At 42.6% G+C, this 20622-nt stretch overlaps 2 protein-coding genes across 6 annotated transcripts in view; both read left to right on the top strand.

Moving 5' to 3' along the window:
- rhbdl3 (rhomboid, veinlet-like 3 (Drosophila)) overlaps window positions 1–8704 on the top strand; it is a 35904-nt gene extending 27200 nt beyond the window's left edge. For all 4 annotated transcript variants that reach the window (XM_049015185.1, XM_049015184.1, XM_049015186.1 and 1 more), the window contains 4 exons: window positions 3779–3891; window positions 5763–5863; window positions 6409–6469; window positions 6970–8704. In XM_049015185.1, the coding sequence (XP_048871142.1) occupies window positions 3779–3891; window positions 5763–5863; window positions 6409–6469; window positions 6970–7241 (547 nt within the window). In that variant the 3' untranslated portion in view covers window positions 7242–8704. The remainder of the gene's footprint in view (window positions 1–3778; window positions 3892–5762; window positions 5864–6408; window positions 6470–6969) is intronic.
- Window positions 8705–12863: 4159 nt separating this feature from the next.
- Window positions 12864–20234, top strand: znf207b (zinc finger protein 207, b). 2 transcript variants are annotated; one of them, XM_049015821.1, is made up of 11 exons: window positions 12864–13038; window positions 14039–14165; window positions 14258–14396; window positions 14686–14871; window positions 14958–15033; window positions 15118–15188; window positions 15354–15505; window positions 18038–18130; window positions 18606–18845; window positions 19067–19223; window positions 19507–20234. In XM_049015821.1, the coding sequence occupies exons 1-11, from the start codon at window positions 12998–13000 to the stop codon at window positions 19665–19667; spliced, it is 1443 nt and encodes a 480-aa protein (XP_048871778.1). In that variant the 5' UTR covers window positions 12864–12997; the 3' UTR covers window positions 19668–20234. The 2 variants fall into 2 exon arrangements, with proteins under 2 accessions (XP_048871778.1, XP_048871779.1); XM_049015822.1 differs by lacking the exon at window positions 18038–18130.
- The last annotated feature ends 388 nt before the right edge of the window (window positions 20235–20622 follow it).

The raw sequence follows: 20622 nt of genomic DNA, 5'->3' as shown, positions 1-20622 counted from the left end.
TTGCCGTCATTTTTCCCATTCTTTCCCCACGTTAACCCCATGTGCCTTTGCTGGTCTTGAAGTGCCTCTATGTGGAACAGCAGCGTGATTTTTAAGGGCATGAATGGGTTGACCTACACCTTCCCTGTATTATCCTTTCCCTTTGTGAAGAATGTTGAAATAGAAGAGAATACTGCTGCATACTGCAGTATGCTGTACAGTAGATAGTCACTTTCAGAAAACAGCAAGACAGATCTTTTTTTTTGTGGGTTTTCTGCTGATTCTTCACTTGGCTCCCAGCACAAAATACATATAGTTATACAGGTTGGTTGAGTGTGTGCATCGGGGGATGGACTGGCATTCCAACCCAGTCCACTGGGACCCTCGGACAGTCCTCGTTTTTGTTCCATTCTGGCTCCCATCCAATCAAGAATGCCAAATACCTGGTACAGGTGTGGTGTGAGCTGGGAGGGAGCAAAAACATGACTTGGAGGGGGTCCCTGAGGACCGGGGTGGGAAACTCTTTGCCCGAATGTTGCCCTGCCTTGTACCCAACACTTGCAGGGATAAGATCCTGAGTTTCTGCGTGACCCTGTACTGGATAAACGGGTGGAAGATGGATGGATGGATTGAGTAAATTCCCTGAAATCCCTCCTTTTATGTGGGTCACAGGTGTTTGGTAATATAAGTCTTCCTATTTTGATTTTATTCTCAGCCAAGGTGCTGACAATATTGAGAATGTTATGTGCATGCAAACAAACTCATTGTCTTCATGTCACGTTATAGTCTGGGATGGTATGGTCAGTAAGATCTATCTAAAATCGAACTAGCCAAGAGTGAAACACACTTTATCATACTAATAGAGATGGATTATAGCCCTCCACAAACACATCTGCAGCAGGGCAAATCATCCCTGTCGAAGCTCTTATGCTTCAACACATAGTACGTTGCTATATCTATCATCTGAGTTTGGTGTTTGCTGGAGTAATTTTAACATAATAAATATTATAGTGCTATATTAAGAGATGCCCATGTGGAAATGGTAATGTAATTCATGAAGTCGGAATTATCAGCTTTTTACTATTCTGGCTGATGTGGGCCTAAAATCTCTACTCATTCTGCAAATGGCTTTGGGGCTTTTTGCATGTATTGATTGTTCAGTGAATATAACTTTGATTCCCAAATAACGGTTCATTTGTGAGGAGAAGGAGCTCAGCTCGGTCCTGGGAGAGCTTGGCGGAGACTCAGTCAGACAGTTCAGGAGGTTTTCATATACGCTGCTAATACGTGACGTTCTCGCGACGGCAGTGAAGTGTACGTCCAGGACGTCTAGCCGCATCTGCATCACCTACTTCTGTCGCTATATTTAGTCATTCCGTAATTGCTTTTGAAGACCACTGTGCTCAAAGTGACAGGCCTTTAGAAATGTGATAAGGCTGAAAGCTTCGGGATTTTCTGTGCTGGGTTTTGCAGTGAGCTAACAGGATTTGTATTTAAACACCTGGAGGGCTGATTAGCTAAATTAATTCCAAGTCAGTCTCCCTACATTTAGAAATCTACACCACCACTCAAGTTTTTGCACACACTGAAATTTTCTGCATCTGCACGTTACTCACTTAACGTTTACTAAAAATACACTCAATATTCTTTGCTTACAAATAAATTTACCTTTCGAGTGTCTTTTTTAACAAGAAAATGCCATATCTTTGATTCATCAAAGTAACCTCTTCTAGGAGTTATAACAGCAGAGTAAATCTGAGGCATTCCTTCTAAAAGGGACATTAAATGCTGTTCTGTTCCATGGGATGAAACAGTTAACTGGTGCGCTTAAAGTTAAAGGACAGCCTAGAATTTGACTATTAGATCGCCACACATCCAGTCAATAGGATGTCAGACATGAACTGTTACATACTCTTTCCAAGTAGTAAAAACCTGGGATGTACAAAAATGTTTGACTGGTACTGTATATTAGAAAACTATATAAATTCAGCAACTGAGGTAAAGTACAGTTATATCAAAACCGTATAAGACAGACAGCCCATAATATAGGCCCTACATACACTCAATATACATGCAGCCATCAAGGTACAATAGTAACTGACTATAAAACTGACATAGAACTTATAATATGCACTGGGAAATAATGATTTAAAACCCACGAGGTATGAATCAGTGATATGGAATAGATTCCGAATAGAAACTTCTAAGTGAAAATGGGCTTGTATAATTAAACATTATTTTAATATATTCATAATAATAATAAGCTACATTGGAGTTCAAATTTAAATTTCAAATACTAGGATTAGTCGTCCTCTATATCCATCCATATCATCTTGCATAACCATCTATTCTGTAGTGGGTTGTGGTGAACCTGGAGCTTGTACCAGGAAGCGTGGGGTGCCTGAGTGGGGACACTGTGGGTGGGACAGCCACCCATCACAGGGCACTCACTCATACACACACACACATCATGTCCTATGGGCAGTTTAGAGACGTCAGATCGCCTGACTGCATGTTTTTGGACAACAGGAGGAAACGGAAGAACCTGAAGGAAGCTCACATGAATGTAGACAGGATTCCACACTCAGAACTGGGGGTAGGATTATAATTTCAAGTCCTGAAGGTGGATGGCCATCCATCCATCCATCTTTTTTTTCCAATTTCTTATCCTGGTTAGGATCCTGACAGTGCTGTATTATCCACCGGAATTCTAGCATTCTGCTCATATTCAAAGAGGTCCTGAGCCTTGGATGATTTGAATTTGGCTGATTGCTTATTTAATATAATCTCAAATGATGTTCAGGTTGCAAAGCAGCCCGCGAAGTATGTGCTGCTCATCCATTAGTTCGCTTTGCGATATGAATCACCCCTTGACAATTGGATGACTGACTCGTGTCTTGAAGGCTAATCAATACCTTTGCCCTAGCTAGCATAGCTGTCAGTGTTGTGATCAGAATATCATCATCAGAGGTCTTCAAGGACGTGACCACTTTAATCCTGGTGCTTTCCCATAATTGTAGCAGGTGGGTGTAAGATTCACGAACTCTGGTCATGTGGGCTTGGGACTGTGAGGACTTGTCCAGTCTGTGCTTGATTTGTGTGCTATTCAAAGTTTCTGTGAGTGTTGCAGGGGAATTAAAAGCTACTAACCATTTTCTGCTTAAAATGAAGCAGCTGTCAAGGTTTTTGGAAGTGGACCATTGGGTTTGTGACTGGCAGGTCGCCGGTGATGCCTCCTAATGCACGTTATTCCTCTCGCAGTCGTTTGTGAATTCCAGCTGTCACATCAAGGCACATAATAAACCATTCCGCAGTTTTAAATCTCACAAAAGAGGGCCAGACGCTTCCACATCGATTCGCTTTCAGGCGGCAGCCGTTTCAGCTGGTGTCCAGAAAGCAGATGATTTGGCCGACTATCCGGATGTGTCTGCGTGCAGCTGCAGTCAGCACTGTCGTTTCTCGCTGACTGTCCTGCTCTGCGTATAATGTTACTATTGACGAAGCAGGAAGGCCACACCAGAGATTCTTTGACAGGTCCATCAACGTTCTTCACTTCCTCCCAGGTCCTCGTGTGGTTTTACAAAATCCGCATCAGGCCTTGTAATCATTCAGCTCAAGAACTACGCAGCACTGACATACAATAATATTTTGCTTTTAGGACAACAGAGGCCTGATTTGGCACCTCACTTCCCCGAGAACGAAGTGCCCCTGTGGGGACCCTCTCCACTGTTTCCGGCTATAAGGTTTTAGTCCCGGGATAAGAACATTCTCTGCCTTGACGGTCACATTTCTTTCCCAGCATAGAGCACCTCGGTCTCAACATGGCCATGCAGCTGCTGGTGGGCGTGCCCCTGGAGATGGTACACGGTGCAGTGAGGATCGGCCTGGTCTACGTTTGCGGCGTCCTGGCAGGTGGGTCATATCCAGCGTGTTTGAAACTCTTCAGACCCTAGAGCCTTTCATAAACGGCCCTCTGCCTGCATCACTGGTTAGACCCTTGTTTCACCTGCAACCCTTCTGGCCTCTGACACAACCTTTGTTTGCAGCTTCAACATGCACTTCAGTCAGTGACAGATGGCTTGGAGGTTTGATTTTTTTTTTTTACCCCTCATGCCTGTTCTCTGAAGAGCCCTCAGCCTGAAGGACAAAAGACAAACTGGATTGTCCCCAGCACTCTCTTAACCTGTGTCCTCCCTCCTAATATCTTGGGAGTTGGGGGAGTTGAGAGTGAGGTTGTGCATCTGCTCTTCCTGCTAAAAAGGAAGTAAGGGAAGTAAAGGAAGGCCCTTAATCTCTATTACTCCACAGACTGGCTGATCCTGCTCTCTCAGCCTTACATTGCTTTTGATAAAAGTGCCTGGTGAATAAACGAATGTGAATATCACAGTTAGATGTAGCTCAGGCCTCTCCGCTTAGATAACAGACCAGATTAGTCCTTAATTGGGGCCTAGCGTGGCGTACAGGAAAATACTGTGCATTGAATCTACTGAGTTGGGTTGTTATGCTTTTCTTCCAAATAAGACTTGCAAAAATCTTCGCTTTTCCGAGCTGTTCCTAGACAGCATAGCAAGCTCAGGCTAGATATTTAAATGGCAGGTGTTAGGCTCTGACAAAAACCGCAGCTTAATGGAAGCGTTAGAGGTGAGGTGGAGGAAGTTAGGTCGGATCAGCACACGACTCTTTCGCTTACATGGCCATCTTCCATTTACCTCTCTTGTCTGAGAGGCGTCGGACGGGACACAGCTGCTAAGCAGGAAAGCCTGACCCTTGCATGAAATAGGGGTGAAAATGCGGCATAAATCAGCCAGCAGACAGCTAAGTGCCCCTGGGGTTTCTCTTATAAGGGTTCCCCACTCTGTTAATTAGATGTAGACCCTCTGGGCCTGGGTTCCTGTACCTTTATTTATGTTCTTGGTTATTTATTGCTGTTATTCTAATGTGTGTTTAGGCATAAGCACTCAGCTGGACTAATGGGTCAAACCATGTCAAGGGTCAGTTGTCCAGAAACCTGTTTGTCTAAACCCAACTGCTTTTCCTGCTGGAGTGCTGAGGTGACCTGATCTCAGATCAGCAGGAGGGCAAAGAGGCTAACGAGTAATCCTCATTTCTCTGTAGCCACATCTCACAGTGACTTAGCGCAAGCCGTACAACAATAGTCAACATTGTACTCACGTGGCCCAACTTTAAGAGAGGGGGAAAAGCTTGCTTGACATGGTTGAGTGTGACAGACAGAGGAGACAATCGGGACAACCCTTAGAAATAGGGAATTATTAAAGCAATAACAATACAGACCCAGATGTCGTCACTCAAGGGTAGAATAGAGACCTGATTGGTTCACAAACATAACTTTTTATTGCAAAGGTTTTAATTATTTTTTCTTGTCATGTTCTCCCTTGTCTTTACTGAATAGCATTGATTTCCATTTATACAAAACAAAAAAGCTTGAAAAATCTCCCCTTCCGCTTGGTTGACTTGCATGGATCCACACCAGAGTTTTGGTAATTAAAGTGAGTGTGCAGACCAGGCCATTAGAAGGCAGCCACTGGCCCTGACTGTCTCAACTTAGACGTGTCTTGAGCTCTCTCTCATTAAGCCTTTCCATGGTCTGATTCCTGCCGCACGTTAGCTTGATCCGGGCGTCTCTCGTTCCTCGTGACTCACAGGATGTCCTCTTCACGTTCCTGGGCTTCAGACATGCAAATGTCGTGCTGCACGGCGCTGAGTAATGTTCGTTTGATTGTTTTGGGGAGTTAATTCTCATCAACCCGTGCTTCTCCCACCAGGGTCATTAGCGGTGTCTGTGGCAGACATGACCGCCCCAGTGGTGGGGTCTTCAGGAGGGGTCTATGCCTTGGTGTCGGCCCACCTCGCCAACGTTGTCATGGTAAGATCCTTAATGCTACTTTGTTTTAGCCCACATGGTGAACTACAACTCTTCTGGGTGGACTTAAGAAGGATAGATCAGATATTGTCCTGTGGTCGTCCTCTGCAAATCACCCAATGCCTGCGCTTGGATTCCTCACGTTCCTGACCCTTGAAGATCATCCTGCATGTACGGGGTCTGATCCATCGTAGACGGGATGGAAGCTTCTGTCTGAGCTCCAGATGGGACCGCTGGAATGAGTCCTGCAAGGAACCTGCCACCACTCCTCTGGGGCACCGTTAGCACTCTGTAGACTCCCGTACCGGTCTCAGATGTCCATTTATCTGTCAGATTTTAATTTCCTTGGCCAAAGTGCGTCTTTCTTGTGACTTTGATGTGCCTGATGCTCCGAAGAGGCTATGAATTTAGCAGTAAAACCATTCTGTCCTTGACATAATGGGATAGTTATTCATCAAAATGTTTAGGGTTCTGTTCCTCCTAAAATGTATCTGAATCTGTTGAAAAGAACAAAGCAAACCCAACTGCCTTGTATATCTACCTTCCAGAACTGGTCGGGGATGAAGTGCCAGTTTAAGCTCTTCCGGATGGCCATGGCCCTTGTCTGCAGTGAGTCTCCTTTACTTTCCAATTCAGATGGGGAGTTAGTGCTTTGCTCTGTACCCTTATTGGTGGGCGTTATGCCTTAGAACCAGACGATACCTCCCAGGAATGCCTTGTCCAAAAGCATCTCTATTTTTAGAAATCTCCGGCCTCAAACAACTGCTTAAAGGAGAGTAAATCTTAATAAAGAACTGGCTTTGAATCAGAATCTCCGGAAAGCTTGAGGCTAAAAGCTGCTAGCCCATAACCCACTTTGGCAGCGGATAGATTTCACACTAATTACGCACCTTAGTGTCCTTGTGTGCAGCTTTGGTTATTATTTTTCTCATTATTCATTCGTTAAGTAAACATTTGCTTTGGAAAAGATCTGGCATGTTATTAACTGATTGGTGGCTTATTCTGGAGCATAGCGAGCTGTATACGACCACTTCTAAAATGAGCCAAATGCCAGTGAACCAGAAGGTGCATCACTTCCCTTTTTCTGCTTCGTCGTTCTTTCCTCGCAGTGAGTGTGGAGTTCGGGCGGGCTGTGTGGCTTCGCTTCTATCCCCCACCCTTCCCCCCCTGCCCCAACCCCAGCTTTGTGGCCCACTTGGGCGGCGTGGCCGTGGGCCTGACGCTGGGCGTGGTCGTGCTCCATAACTACGAGCAGCGTCTGCAGGAGCAGTCCCTCTTCTGGATCTTCTTCTGCGTCTACACCCTCTTCGTCCTCTGCGCCATCTTCTGGAATGTCTTTGCCTACGGACTGCTAGATGTCAAGCTACCACCATCTCCATGAGTGAGAGGGAGAAGGAGAGAGAGAGTGAGAAGGGGAGAGCTGCTGCAGAACTCTGTCCCAGTTTGCAGTTGCCCAAGTGTGGACCAAGTGTGGTATCACCTTCTCCATACACACCCTGTTATCTCGCTCCTGTTGGAGTCCGTGGCAGCACCTACCATTAACCATAAGGTGCCTAGAAAATCTGTAGTCATCATGATTGCAGCAGTAATGGACAAAAAATTTGAGCAAGATGGCTTTAAAATGGGACTGGTCTTTTTTTTAAGCCATCTGTCTGATAGATAACCCCAACAGGAGGTATGTAAAAACTAAAAGAAAAAGTACCAATCCATCAGAGGCTCTGGAAATGCAGTGAAACAGGTCTTTTGGATCTCCAGGGTTCTCAAGGTTCTGCCAGTGCAATTTTGTTTTTTTTTGTGCCATATATTACAGGAAAAAATATGTATGGTGTCTGTTTTGTATTGTTTTAATGTAGGCCAAAATGACTTATGTTTATTAATGAGGGAAAAGTGTTGATATGATTTTTCTAAGCCCAAAAAAGTGTGTATGTGTATTTATTCATAATGGAAGTGGATTTTGTCAAAAAAAAAATGCATGTCTTGTGTTATTTTGTTGGGGAAAAAAATTCATTTTAAATATACAAGAAGTTTCTCTGTTTGCCAAAAATGTACAACCAAGAGAAAAAAGGACAAAAATAGCAATGTCAGTGCATTATTATGCAGTGTAAAATGAAATCTTTTGGTGTAAAAAAATACTGCGAGGCCTCCCAGAATGGCAGACTGTGTGAAAGATGCTTACAGATTTATAGGCTCCTGGATGGTGACTGAGCCGGTATTTAAAAAGCAGTGTTTTATAAAGCAGTGTTTCATAAAGCAGTGTTTTAAAAAGCAGTGTTTGTTCAAGAATATGACCGAGAGACTGAGCAGGCCGGCCTCCCTCGCAGGTAACGGGCATCTTCCTGGATCTAGTTTCACTGGCACCAGCTTGACCAGTCCTTCTCTGCGGCTGCCCTGCAGCTCAAACGCCATCGTCATGTGACATTCCTACACTATATGCTCGTGTCAAGTGATCTTTAATGAATGTGTGTCTTGCTCACCTAACGGCAGATTATAATTGACCTCGAAAATAATCCTGAAGCATCTCTTCGCCCCTAAGTCATCCTAGGTAGAATTATTGTGCTGTAAACAAAATAAATGACAAAGTTGTCCAGTGACATTAGAATACAGACGAGTTTAACATAGCTTTCTGCTTTTAACCCAGTCTGAAGTAGCACGTTATTGAACAATGTTCTGTACATATATGCCTACATTTAACATCTATAGCAGATGATACTCTGTTGTCATTGGGGTCTGTATACAAGGGCTATGACATTTCAAGTTTGGAGACTGACTTTATTTTTAACGTGCATATTTTGTAGATTTGATATGTAAATATTGGAATACATTAAATAGTTTTATAATTAAAAATCCTGTTGCTTGACTGGTTTTTATGCTTCAGAATGATTAAACGGTCACTAGTGATTAATGACTCAATCATTTATTGAAATGTCACTTGCAGAATATTCTGAGGAGATATTTCACGTGTTCATGAATTATTGAATACTTTAGCTGTGAAACATTTTACTGACCTATGGGTAAACTAGAGACAAAAGGCCTTTTCATGAGCCAAGCAACTTACAGAAATGCTTAATACTATGACCCAAATGAGCAGTGTTTCTACAGTCATCTCACTAGGTTTTGATTGCGTTCTATAAAAGCATTCCAAGGCAAACGATGGTATAGTAAAGATCTGGAGTTTTGGACACCAATCATAAAACATTTTGCCTGAATAGGTTTATATGTTCTCCCTTTATAAAAAAAAAGATGGCTACTTGGTGTAACGGGAGTCATTCTGAATCTTGCAAGATGCCTCCGTTAACAAGCACTGCATAAGTTTTGGTGGGGCAAAAAAACATGAGCATATTTGTATCCAGGGGCGCTGTAAAGGGGGGGTAAATGATGACGATTCTCAGGGCCCATGACTGAGAGGGGGCCCAGAGAAGCCCCCAATAAACTGTGTTGGGGGCCCTGTCAAGATTCTTTTCATGGGGCCCAAAATCCTTAGCAGCACCCCTGTTTGTATCTTCTGTTTGTATCTGGGTATCTTCTGAAATTCTCTCCTAAAATGGCATTGATATTGACGAGTCTATTTACTGAGTCTATTCTAATGTCACTTTAACACTCCACTTAAGTTGAACATGGAAAACATGTAAATTATACAGTGTGGCTTTTTGGTTTAGCAGTGTGTTTTTGAAGGATAACCTTCAGTTAACTTTTTATTTTTTTATTATTTAACCTACCTACATATCATTCATTCATCCATCCATCCATCATCAAACCACTTTCTGATGTGGATCCTAGGGAGCTTGGAGCTTATCCCAGGCAGCACAGGGCAGATGGCGAGGGCACAACTTGGAAGGTACGTTCTGACTGTACCCTAACAACTGAACTCTCCCATCTAGGTGTTACATGTGATACGTTTCTCTTACCAAGGCATGAAAATTGGCAGATCTTTCATATACCTGCCAGTTAGCCGCATGCGTTTGGTTTCTTCTTGGTGTGTGACACGTTCTGTGCAGTTGCTTATGATGCACCCACATTAACTCAGCCTGACTTTTATTGTCAGGGAGCCTCAGGAAGCCTCCATGCCGCTGAATTATGTCTGATGATTTTCAAGGTGCTCAAAAACATGGGCAATAAAGCAAATATCAATAAATAGATTCAGAGGTTCAGACTGGACATTTGCTATATAGCCTCACTTTGAAAACTGCCTTAGAGAAAAATAGCACATATAGAGCTAGCTCACGAAACACCAGAGATAGGCTGATTTACCTGCAGTGTACCAGGGACAGTGTTCAGGTTCAGGACGGGAAATTCCAAGCATTGGGTTAACGCTGGCTTCTGTTCCAGCTTCTTCCAGCAGATCGTAATTACCATTGATAAAGCTGTCAGCTAAATTACTTATATTTAAAGTAGATAAAACTAAAGGTGTTAGATAAGATAACCATTTTCTGATTTGTCTTAAATTAGATGAAGGATTGACAAATACATGTAATAGTACAAAGATTAATAAAGATTATTTGCAAAGGCATACACAAATACATTTTACCCCTACATTTTAGCCCTATCTGAATTACAATGTATGTAAATCAAAGATTCTTAGCTCCTAGGCAATACTGTAAATTAATTCTAATGCAAATCTATCCCCAGATTAAAATTACAGACAACTGTGGCAGTTTTTTTCTCTCTTTCTACACTTAACACTATTCTTTGTCATTGTTTTTTTTTTGTTTTTGTTGGTGTCACTACCAAAAGAATTACATCTTCAGCCAAACATGCACTTAATGGATTCATAAACGGATTCATTTGCCAAGGAAAGAAGAGGTAGAACAATCCTTCTATCAGCAGGGATATCTTCCTGCACGGCTGTATCTTGTGTTTTTCCACGTAAAAACCAGATGGACCATTAACCCCAGAATACCATGCTACTTAATTAGTTCAAAGTGGCATCGAGTGTGAAGTAGGCCTATGCACTGAAGAACCCTATAAAAATCAGTTGTCCAGATTGATTAATGGGACAATGTCACCCCCATGTGGTGTGTTACGTTCTGCCTTCTAAAATCAGTAACCAGAATTACAGCTTTTCTCAATTGGTTTGGAGCATTTCTCAAATAACAATTAACATTGTACGCCATAATGTCACTTCTGCACAACAGAACATATATGCAAATGGTTTTGTATAATTGTCATTTGGCACAATTTGAAGCTGCTTTAGTCTTGTTGGTCAAAATAGATTATGTAGCTTCCCATTGTAATAATTTTAACCTCAAACCTACATATGTATGTGACCATTATGTTTGCCACCACTTGGAAAATAGTCAAGCAAGCTTCTAAAATGATTTCAAAATATATTCCATAAATTGCAGTGATACGGCAATGTTTTGTTTTTCGTTTCTACAATACGTGATTTTGTTGCCATTTTGCTGTTTTTGTGTTATACAGTGCTGTGTGGCTTTTTTGTTTGCTATTGTGTTGAGATCTGAAGAAGTTACATGTGCATGAGAATGTTTCTCTTGCCGGTGAACTTTACGGACTGCAATGCAGAGCTTTGCAATGTTGAAACTGGTGTCTCTGCCATGAATAACCATTGTTGTTCTTACTACAGTCGAACCTCGTTACTACGTACAAGACGGTATATCAAAAACATGTACGTTATAAGCATAGAACGTTGTAACCACTTAGTGCAAGATGGATGAAAGAACTCACGAAATATCCATGTAAATGATAAAACTTTAATAGAACAGACCCTTAAATTGACTACAAAACAAACGAACACATTATTACTTGTTAAATAATTCGACAAAGCTCATTTGGATCCTTGAAATTTTCCTTAAATTACTCACGATTACTTAGTGCCGGCCGGCGATAAACGGCAACGAAAATACACAACGGCTGGTCAAAATGGATTTTTAAAATAAACATTCGCATCCAAATTGGCATTTGGCCTGAAAATATTAATGAAATATTGGTCAAATTAAATCATAATCATTATTATTCTGAATTCACAATTACCGGCATGACCAGTATTTCACAAAGTTTAATAAACAAAGAATACGCACACAACACTTAACAAGCCATTACTACGCAGTCCAGTAACGATCGGTCAAGGCAACTCATTTAACGCCAAGCAATGCAATAGACACATGTGCATTGTCGGGCGAAGATCAGGTAGATACAGGTAGATGTAGCGACACAAGTTGTGGTGGGCGGGGAGAGCGCTGTAAGTTGTAACGATGGTTAGTTTTCGTATTTTCTCTAGAAATTTGGCTGTTGTATCGAAGTTTACGCGGTAAGGGTGTACGCTGTAAACAATGGCTGCTATTGGAATAATACATAGGCTAAAAACGGGAATTAGAAACCTGTACGTTGAAAAGGTGAAAACGTTGTATCCAGGGTACGTAGTAACGAGGTTCGATTGTATTACTATTGTTGCTGGAACGCGAAAAACAATGTGACTGGTGAAATACCTTGGTCAGAGCTCTACATAGAGCTTGAAGGGACAATTATATTGTCTATTCATCACATTACTGGTTTCACGTCCTTTTTCTTTATTCACATACCACAAAACAGAATTTCTTGCTTAGCCAGATAACTTGTCGGATTTAAGGTAGTTTGGGTAAAATGTAAGTGAACGAAGACAAAGTCCGTTTAAACTGGGGTAGGAAAAAAACTGGAGTGCCTTAAATCTACCAAGTTATCCTGCTAAAAAGAAAGGAAAGCCAAAGTAAGAAAACCGGTTTGGTGATACAGGCCCCCACCTGTTGTTCAGTGGGAACTCGCTGAAAACGGACAGATAGACAGAGAAATTGATAGATTCAGATTTTAGTTTCCTTTCTTGAAAAGACACTGTGGAAAAACTACTCTATGAGCCAGTAAAACATTAATTTGTTAAATACTATATACAAAAGAGTGCAAATTATTGTCAACATTTTTTTAAATACAACGTACACAAATCACAAGCGTTAGCATGCAGGTTCACGTCTTCCCTCGCGCATGCTCCCAGGGCGGCATTGTGCGCGGTGCATTATAGGTAAGCGATGAACCCAGTTTCTCTGGGGGACGCGCCATTTTCTGGAAGTACTAGTACTGTAGTGTGTCGTTACAAAACCTTAATCTTTTATTTTTTTGGTACATACTGTGCTAATTTTCTTTTAAAGTAAGATGGGACGCAAGAAGAAGAAGCAGATGAAGCCTTGGTGTTGGTATCCTTTATATGAAAAGTTTTATTTTTACTTTTCGAAGGTGGACATCATGTGGCTAGCAGAATCGCTAGGCCGCAGTGACGGCGCGGGTTGATGCTTGCTTAGTAGCCATGCTTTTAATAAAAAGTCTTTGGTTTAAACAGTTAATGTGTAATATGTTACATGTATGTGCGTCATGTTGTTTTAAGCAATTTAATTATTTACGAGCTAACCTTGTATCACATCTGGTTCTGATTCGTGCCTGGTGTAACCGCTAGCTCTTGTCCCTTAGCTAGCTGCTTGTAACAGCTTGAGGCAAATATTAATACAGTAGGAAACGATAAATCTAGGTCTGTGCATAAACAGAGGTCATGTAGTCAACAAGCTAAATAAGACGTGCTTTCGAATTATAGCTATTTTACTGAACCACATGTCAGTCCTTTTTCTTACATACAGACTAAAGTTGCTTTTGACAGTAACTCTTTTTCGACTGGCGTATGCCCGCGCGCGTTTCTGTGAGTATATTTATGTATATTAGAAACTACTAAAAATAAGTATAAATACTTAAATCGTGAATGTTGTTTGAGGCTTAGACGAAGAAAAGATGTGTGTATAACCGAGTTTCTATTCATTTAATTGTCCAGTAGGCTTTACATACGTTTGTCAATCTGCGAACTGCCCTGTACCAAAAAGGCAGGATCATGGACGAATTTTTCTGACAGTATACTTGATCCAGAACTAACAGGTTAAAATCATTGTGATGCATATTTTTGGTAAGAGCCAGTTAGTAGTATGTGTTAACCAATGGTGTGCCCTGGGATAATTACTGTATGAAAAGTGTGCCATGACAGAAAAAGGTTGGAGAACACTGACTTAGCTAATAAACATGGGAGTTCCTCTCTTCACACCTGTCCCGTGTGTTAGTATATGAATCAGTGTTCACGTTTTGTATCTGTTATTTGTGGTCCATTGGTTCTGAATGGAACCATTGCTCATTATGACTTTAACAGAGCACTCTCAGGTACTGCAATAGAGATTTCGATGATGAAAAGATTCTCATCCAGCACCAGAAGGCAAAGCATTTCAAATGTCATATCTGCCACAAGAAATTGTATACAGGCCCAGGATTAGCCATCCACTGCATGCAGGTAAGAGCATGTGGGAAGCAAGTTCTTTCTTTTTTCTGTCTTTATTTTTAAATTAGGATGGATTTTTTTTAAGTAATAGGAATGATTTGTAGGTACATAAAGAAACTATCGATGGGGTGCCCAATGCTATACCTGGAAGAACTGACATAGAGTTGGAAATCTATGGAATGGAAGGTATTCCTGAGAAGGATATGGAGGAGAGGAGGCGAGTTCTGGAACAGAAAACACAAGGTAATTTCAAGAAGGGTGTGATAATTACCACCTATGAGGGTGGTAGAAGAATGTAATTGTGTGGACTCTGGAATCATGATTCGGTTTGCTGAATTCTTGTGCTGGAATGAAATACTGTTATGGGTATTTTATGAATTGCATAAGCTGTATTTTGTGTAACTGACAGGTGGCTTGTTGAGGGAGTTTGAAAGCATGTTTCACCACTTCTAGGCATTCTTCTCTGGATCGTTGGTCTTGAGTCCCTCTCACCCTGGATCTTGTTTACCCTGCTTGTATTTTTGTCCAAAAGCCGAGAGTCAAAAAAAGAAACAGAACAACCAGGATGACTCTGACGAGTATGACGAGGATGAGGAGCCGGGCCCCTCCTTCCAGCAGCCGGCTGTGCAGCCCCAGGCCAGCTTTGTGCCACCCATGACCCAGCCGGGGATGCCCCCTGTCCACGGGACTCCTGGTATACCACCAGGAAACTTCACAGGTATGATGGGAGGCAGAGGTTCAAAGGCACAAATGGTAAGCTTGGATATGCACGGTGGTTCCGTAATGGCTTTGTTGCTCATACAGGAATGCCTCCCATGATGCCCGGTGTGCCGCCCATGATGCCAGGGATGCCGCCTGTAATGCCTGGCATGCCTCCAGGGTGGGTGTTGATGCATCTCTGAGACAAAGTGCCCTCCCTCCCAATCATTGTGCTTAGACAAATGGGATGTCTCTTTACCAACAGCATGATGCCAATGGGTGGGATGATGCCCCCTGGGCCAGGCATGCCCCCGATGATGCCAGGCATGCCACCAGGTGAGCGGTCTCTCCCTAATGGCCAGTAGATGCTGCGGCTTAATTTGAACAAATAACCATTTACAGTGTAATTGCTTTTGACATGTGTGGTACTTTCAAATTGATTTGAAATGTTATCCTTGCAGTTATTACCGCACTTGTAAATAATGGTCCTTCCCATGTTAGGTATGCCGCCACCTGTGGGACATCGTCCACCAATGGCACAGGTCCCCCCCGTTACGTTGCCTGCTATGCTGACCCGGCCAGCCATCGCCACAGCTGCTAGCTCTGCCCCCCAGCCAGCTGTCACCAAGCCCCTGTTCCCGAGTGCAGGACAGGTGAGCATATACTTTCCTCATATTGTTGTATAGCCTGCCTGAAGTGTTTGAGGACCTTACTCTGGGAACACGCACTTGGTTTTTACTGGAGGAGTATGAGGAAGTCTTTCACTGCAGAATCTATTCACTGCAAATAGATAATCTTAACCAGTAGATACTAATGAGTCTCTCGCACTTATGTGCTTCTACAGTGTAAATCATTTAAAGGTGTTTCATTATATCTAATTTTTATTAGGAGAAATGCAAACTTGACCTTAGGGATTGGGTAACAAATGGGAAATGGTTAGTTGTTCGTTGCTGTGTCTGAGTAGTTAACCCTATGGGCCCCAAGGTATTTTTTCTTTTAGCATTGGTAGGATTTTTATTGCCTGTTGTATAGTTGTTTAGTTTCGCATGTAAAAACCAAAGATTTCCTCCACTTCATAGATTTTATTTGTAGTGGATAACTTCAGACCTTACGCTATGCAGGCCTGAGTACATTGCATGTGCTATATGGTAATCGGAGCATTGGTTCCGAAACGACCTCTTGATGCCTCTTATTTGCTGGCCGCGATAACTTGTATGGCACTGAATAAACTCTAATTTCCTACCATAATTACACAGCTTTCATGTTAGTGCAAATACATTTTTGGACAGGAAATCTGTGTGGTCAAAACGCACGTACATAATCTGTATAACTGTTTACAGTCCTGAGGTATAAATGAGCAATATACCAATACAAAAGGTACACGCTTTGGTATAAGCCTCTGCTTTTGGGTTCACGGTTCAGTGCAACTTTGGTCTGTTTGTGTCTCATTGTAAAGCACAATGACATAGACGAAAAGAGAATTTCCCCCAGAGGGATCAAGGTTTACCTACAATATAAATATACATATGCAAAATAAAAATTCAAAAATAAGATATTGTAACAATCATAATGAACTAAATCCCAAGTACAGTGGCATATTTGTAGTGTGATAATCACGCTGGGTATGTTTCCAGCAGTATATCTGACTTTGGTGTAACAGAGCCGGCAGTCTGGTCTTATCAGCTACTGTCTCTTCGGCATTGGTGTAATATGACAAGCTGAAATCTTATCAAACTGCTGATTATGACTGATTGACCAGCATTAGCCGTAACCAACCCACAGCTGCAATTATCATGATGTTTTCTGTTTTAAACATCTACTTGGAATTTTAGGTTTTGCTTATTCATTTGTTTCATTGTTCATACTAGACATGATGCAATGCAGTAGCTCAAGAAAACGCATCTACTGTTACCGGCCTAGTTTAGTCTTCTGTTGCCTGTACTTCTACATACATCTGCCAAAACTCCCAACAGATCATTATTGCTTTATTGAATATTTAACTGTTTGTGCAAAAAAGTACCCTTTGTGTTAAATGTCCTATGTGGTTCCCTTTTAACAGTCAGCTTCTTGTAACGGTACGCGTCTTCCTGTAAACACGTCTAGTTTTTTTTCCCACTTAGTTGGAAGATACATTTTCCATGCACAATTAGGATATACATGGCTGTTTCTCAAGGTGCTCATTATTTTGCTGAACTGTTACGCCACTTTGGTATTTTGTCCTTGTTTAGAAAAGTGACCTGAAATACACGAGTGGAATGAAGATCTCCGCAGCCAGTGTCATGCTATAATCCTTTCTTTTATCCATAGAAACACATATACAGGCTGTTAATCTTCATGTTTTTTAGCTTTTGTTATACCTCACGGCTTATTTTTACTGTGTAAAATATAGTTCAGGTCAATTGACCTGGTGTGTGTGTGTGTGTGTGTGTGTGTGTGTGTGTGTGTGTGCGTGTGGTGTGTGTGCACACGTGTGCATGTGTGTGTGTGCAGTTGCTACTTCAGGATGGGTTTCTTATGGCTGGGATAGGCTGTCCTGAGATTCTGCACCTTTTGGTGGGCTTGGCTTTGATTTGTGTGCTGTGTGTGGGTTGGGGAAGCTGTTTCATTCGATCTACTCATTTTATTGCTTGGAAGATTTTATGGTTTTTAAATTCTAATGTAGAACAAAAAACTACCCCCCTTTACAGGATGGAAATCTTTACTGGGCGTAAATTTAGAGGAAGGAAAGAGTAATGTAATCTTAAGGGTAAAATGTTTGGTTGGTCAGGTTAGATTTTGTCATTGCATGCAGTCCTTTTTTGCAGTCCATTATTACATTAATGTGATGCTGTGCTCCACATACTTCCAGAACAGGCTTTTTCTTGAATAAAAACTACCTAAAAACCTTAAGGTTTATGGCAAATTCCCAATTTTAAAATAAGTAAAGGCCAGCAGGCTATCAATGGAATGCGAAGCCTGTTTTCTCAACATGCCTCTTGCATTTGTGGGGCTCATAGGGTTAAGTGAGCTAGAAAGGAAATGCGTGTTTAGCACTGTGTCCTGTTCACTTCCTCTGAAACCTGTAACGAGTATGGAGCCGAGATTCTTTAAGAAACGTGTCCCAGCTGCGCATTCTCTTCCGGTCGCCTGGCTAGTTTTTTGAGGGGGGGTGGGGGCTCACTCTGTGCTCTTTCTTTATGCTGCAGATGGGGACTCGTGTGACAATCACAAGTACAAGCTCTCCGAGTGCTGACACTCTGTCACCAGCTCCTAAAACCCTGTTTCCTAGCACGACACAAGTATGCGGGAGTTTGTGAAATTAAACCTTCACAAAACCGTTCCACAAGCATGCAGTAACTAGATCATAGATTGTGCAAATGTCTTTAAACTGATATTTATGTGTGGCTGCTATAGAAAGGTGGCTCCTGCCCCACATATATTTTTTATTTTTTTTTAAATTTCCAAAATCCTCGCCCTGTCAGACTTGGGTCTCTTTCTGCATGTGTGTGTTGAGTAGACGCACGGTAAGACTTCATTGCAGATCCGCCCAGTTTGGCTCTGGTTTGCCCCCTCCTGGCATTTCACAGCTCAGCCGCGGCATGTCAGTGGCTCTGACTCATACGCTTCACCCGGCCCTTGCTGGGCTTCTTTTCGAAATCCCCAGTCGCGAACCTCGCCGCTCCTAGCCTGACGCAAACCTTCTATGCGCTTCTCGCTTGTGTGTCCTTGCGCATTGTCGTCCAGTTGGATTCATTGCGTCTCCTTACTGTACAGGCCCAGCCGGCAGTGTCAGGACCGGTGGGGGCAGATTTCAAGCCCTTGAGCACGACTGCCACCTCATCAGATGCCCCCAAAGTGACATTCCCAGCTTATACCCAGTCTACTGCTTCTACCACCAACCCCTGTAGTAGCACTGTATCCAAACCCCCAGCCACTGTGACGAGTAAGCCAGCTACCCTCACTACAACGAGTGCAACCAGTAAGTTGATCCACCCTGATGAGGATATCTCACTGGTGAGTTCTCCATTTTTACGTTTTGCTCTTTGACAGTAAGTAATGTACATTTAGAGTGCCTGTAGTCTAGCCTTATGTTGATGTTATAAAACATGCCTTAACATACGGAGTGAGTGTTTTTGGATTTGTTCTGCTTTATAGAAGATACCATTGCTAGTGTCTGAATCTTTTTTTATTTATTTTTTTTTCTCACATTTTTCACACTCTCCCACCCTTGGTAGGAGGAAAGGCGAGCCCAACTACCCAGGTACCAGCGAAATATTCCTCGGCCAGGTCAGGCCCACATGGCTGTACCGCCGGTGGGACCGATGGGTGGCCTGATGCCCCCTCAGCAAGGCATGCCTCCTCAGCAGCCAGGAATGAGGCATCCTATGCATGGTGGGTGTCCTCTTCTGGACCTTCTGAGAGTCTCACTATGTGTTCCTTTAGAAGTTCTGCAGATGCTCTACTCGCACACTTTGCTTTTGTTCGCGTCTTGTGTGCATGTCTAGCCAGATCTTCTCTGAGGCAGGTCTAGTTAGGCTGCGTCTTCCTCTGAATCTCCTTTTAAGAGTTTTAGCTTTTGGCTTTCTGGTCTTGGCCTTGCTTGTTAGATTCTGGGTTTGTTTTTCTCTCTCTCTGCGCATCGCTCACTTGTGTACATTTTGTGTTCCCTTCACAGGGCAGTATGGTGCTCCACCCCAGGGAATGCCTGGGTACATCCCTGGCGGAATGCCTCCGTATGGGCAGGGACCGCCAATGGTCCCCCCCTTTCAAGGAGGACCCCCCAGACCACCCATGGGGATGAGACCACCCGTAATGTCCCCAGGAGGTCGATATTGAAGCAGAGCCTCCATCTCTCAATAGGTTTGGAGATTACACCTTTTCTCACCTTGTGCTTACAGTAGCCAAACCTGTAACAGTAAGTCCAATGATGAGGAAGGGGGAGAGGAAGTACAACGCATGGGACATTTCATTTAACATAACATATTTTCATGTAAAGGAACACCAACTGTCGTTGCATTTTGATACCTTGTGGCTCTTTCTCATGTCTCATTTAGGTTTTTAGAAGTGAAGTTTAGTAAATATGGTTCGTAATGTTTTGAAGGCGCCGGATGTAACATGAACATGCCCACCTTAAATCAAAGGCAAGTTTCTGTACATGCATTATTCTACTGAGTAGTGAGGCCTTCACAGCACTCTAGGTGCTGTTGGACATCTTGTCCCCAGCTTTGCTTGGTGAGGGCTTCAAGTAACTGTTTTCCCAGCTGTTTTGTGTGTTGCGTCCTTGACACGTTTGGAAGAATTTGCTCTTGTTGCAGGTTTGAGGCCACAAGAATAACTCTGTGAATATGATTTCTGTACTGTTGTGATCACTTGTTGTAATAATAAAACGTGATGAAAACTCAAGGCTGTTATTTCATGATCAAAGGAAGGCTGGCGCCAGGAAGGTTTGTACATGTGCTGGATTTGGCTCTAGCAGCGTTACAATTAATGGCTGAATGAACGGAACGTATGACTGGAGGTTTCTCTGTACGTGGTTTGGTTACAGTGCCTGGAGGGCAGGCATGGCCAAGAGCCTTGCGGAGTCCATCCAGTGAGCCCTTATGCAACTGTGAAACAGTGCTCTTCTGCCATAGGCAGATTATGGTGATGTAAATCTCTGTGTAACCATAATCCTTACCAGAATGGCACAGGGCTTTAGGCTGCCATTTTCAGTGAGTTGATGACCACACTGCATGATCACCTGACATACTGTATGCAATTGACTTCTAAATTTAGGCATTTCCTTTCCATG

This window comes from Brienomyrus brachyistius, chromosome 5, assembly GCF_023856365.1.
Source record: "Brienomyrus brachyistius isolate T26 chromosome 5, BBRACH_0.4, whole genome shotgun sequence".
NCBI classification, from domain to species: domain Eukaryota; kingdom Metazoa; phylum Chordata; class Actinopteri; order Osteoglossiformes; family Mormyridae; genus Brienomyrus; species Brienomyrus brachyistius.
The sequence above is the reverse complement of the archived record's forward strand: the minus strand, read 5'-3'. Positions and strand labels throughout refer to the sequence as shown.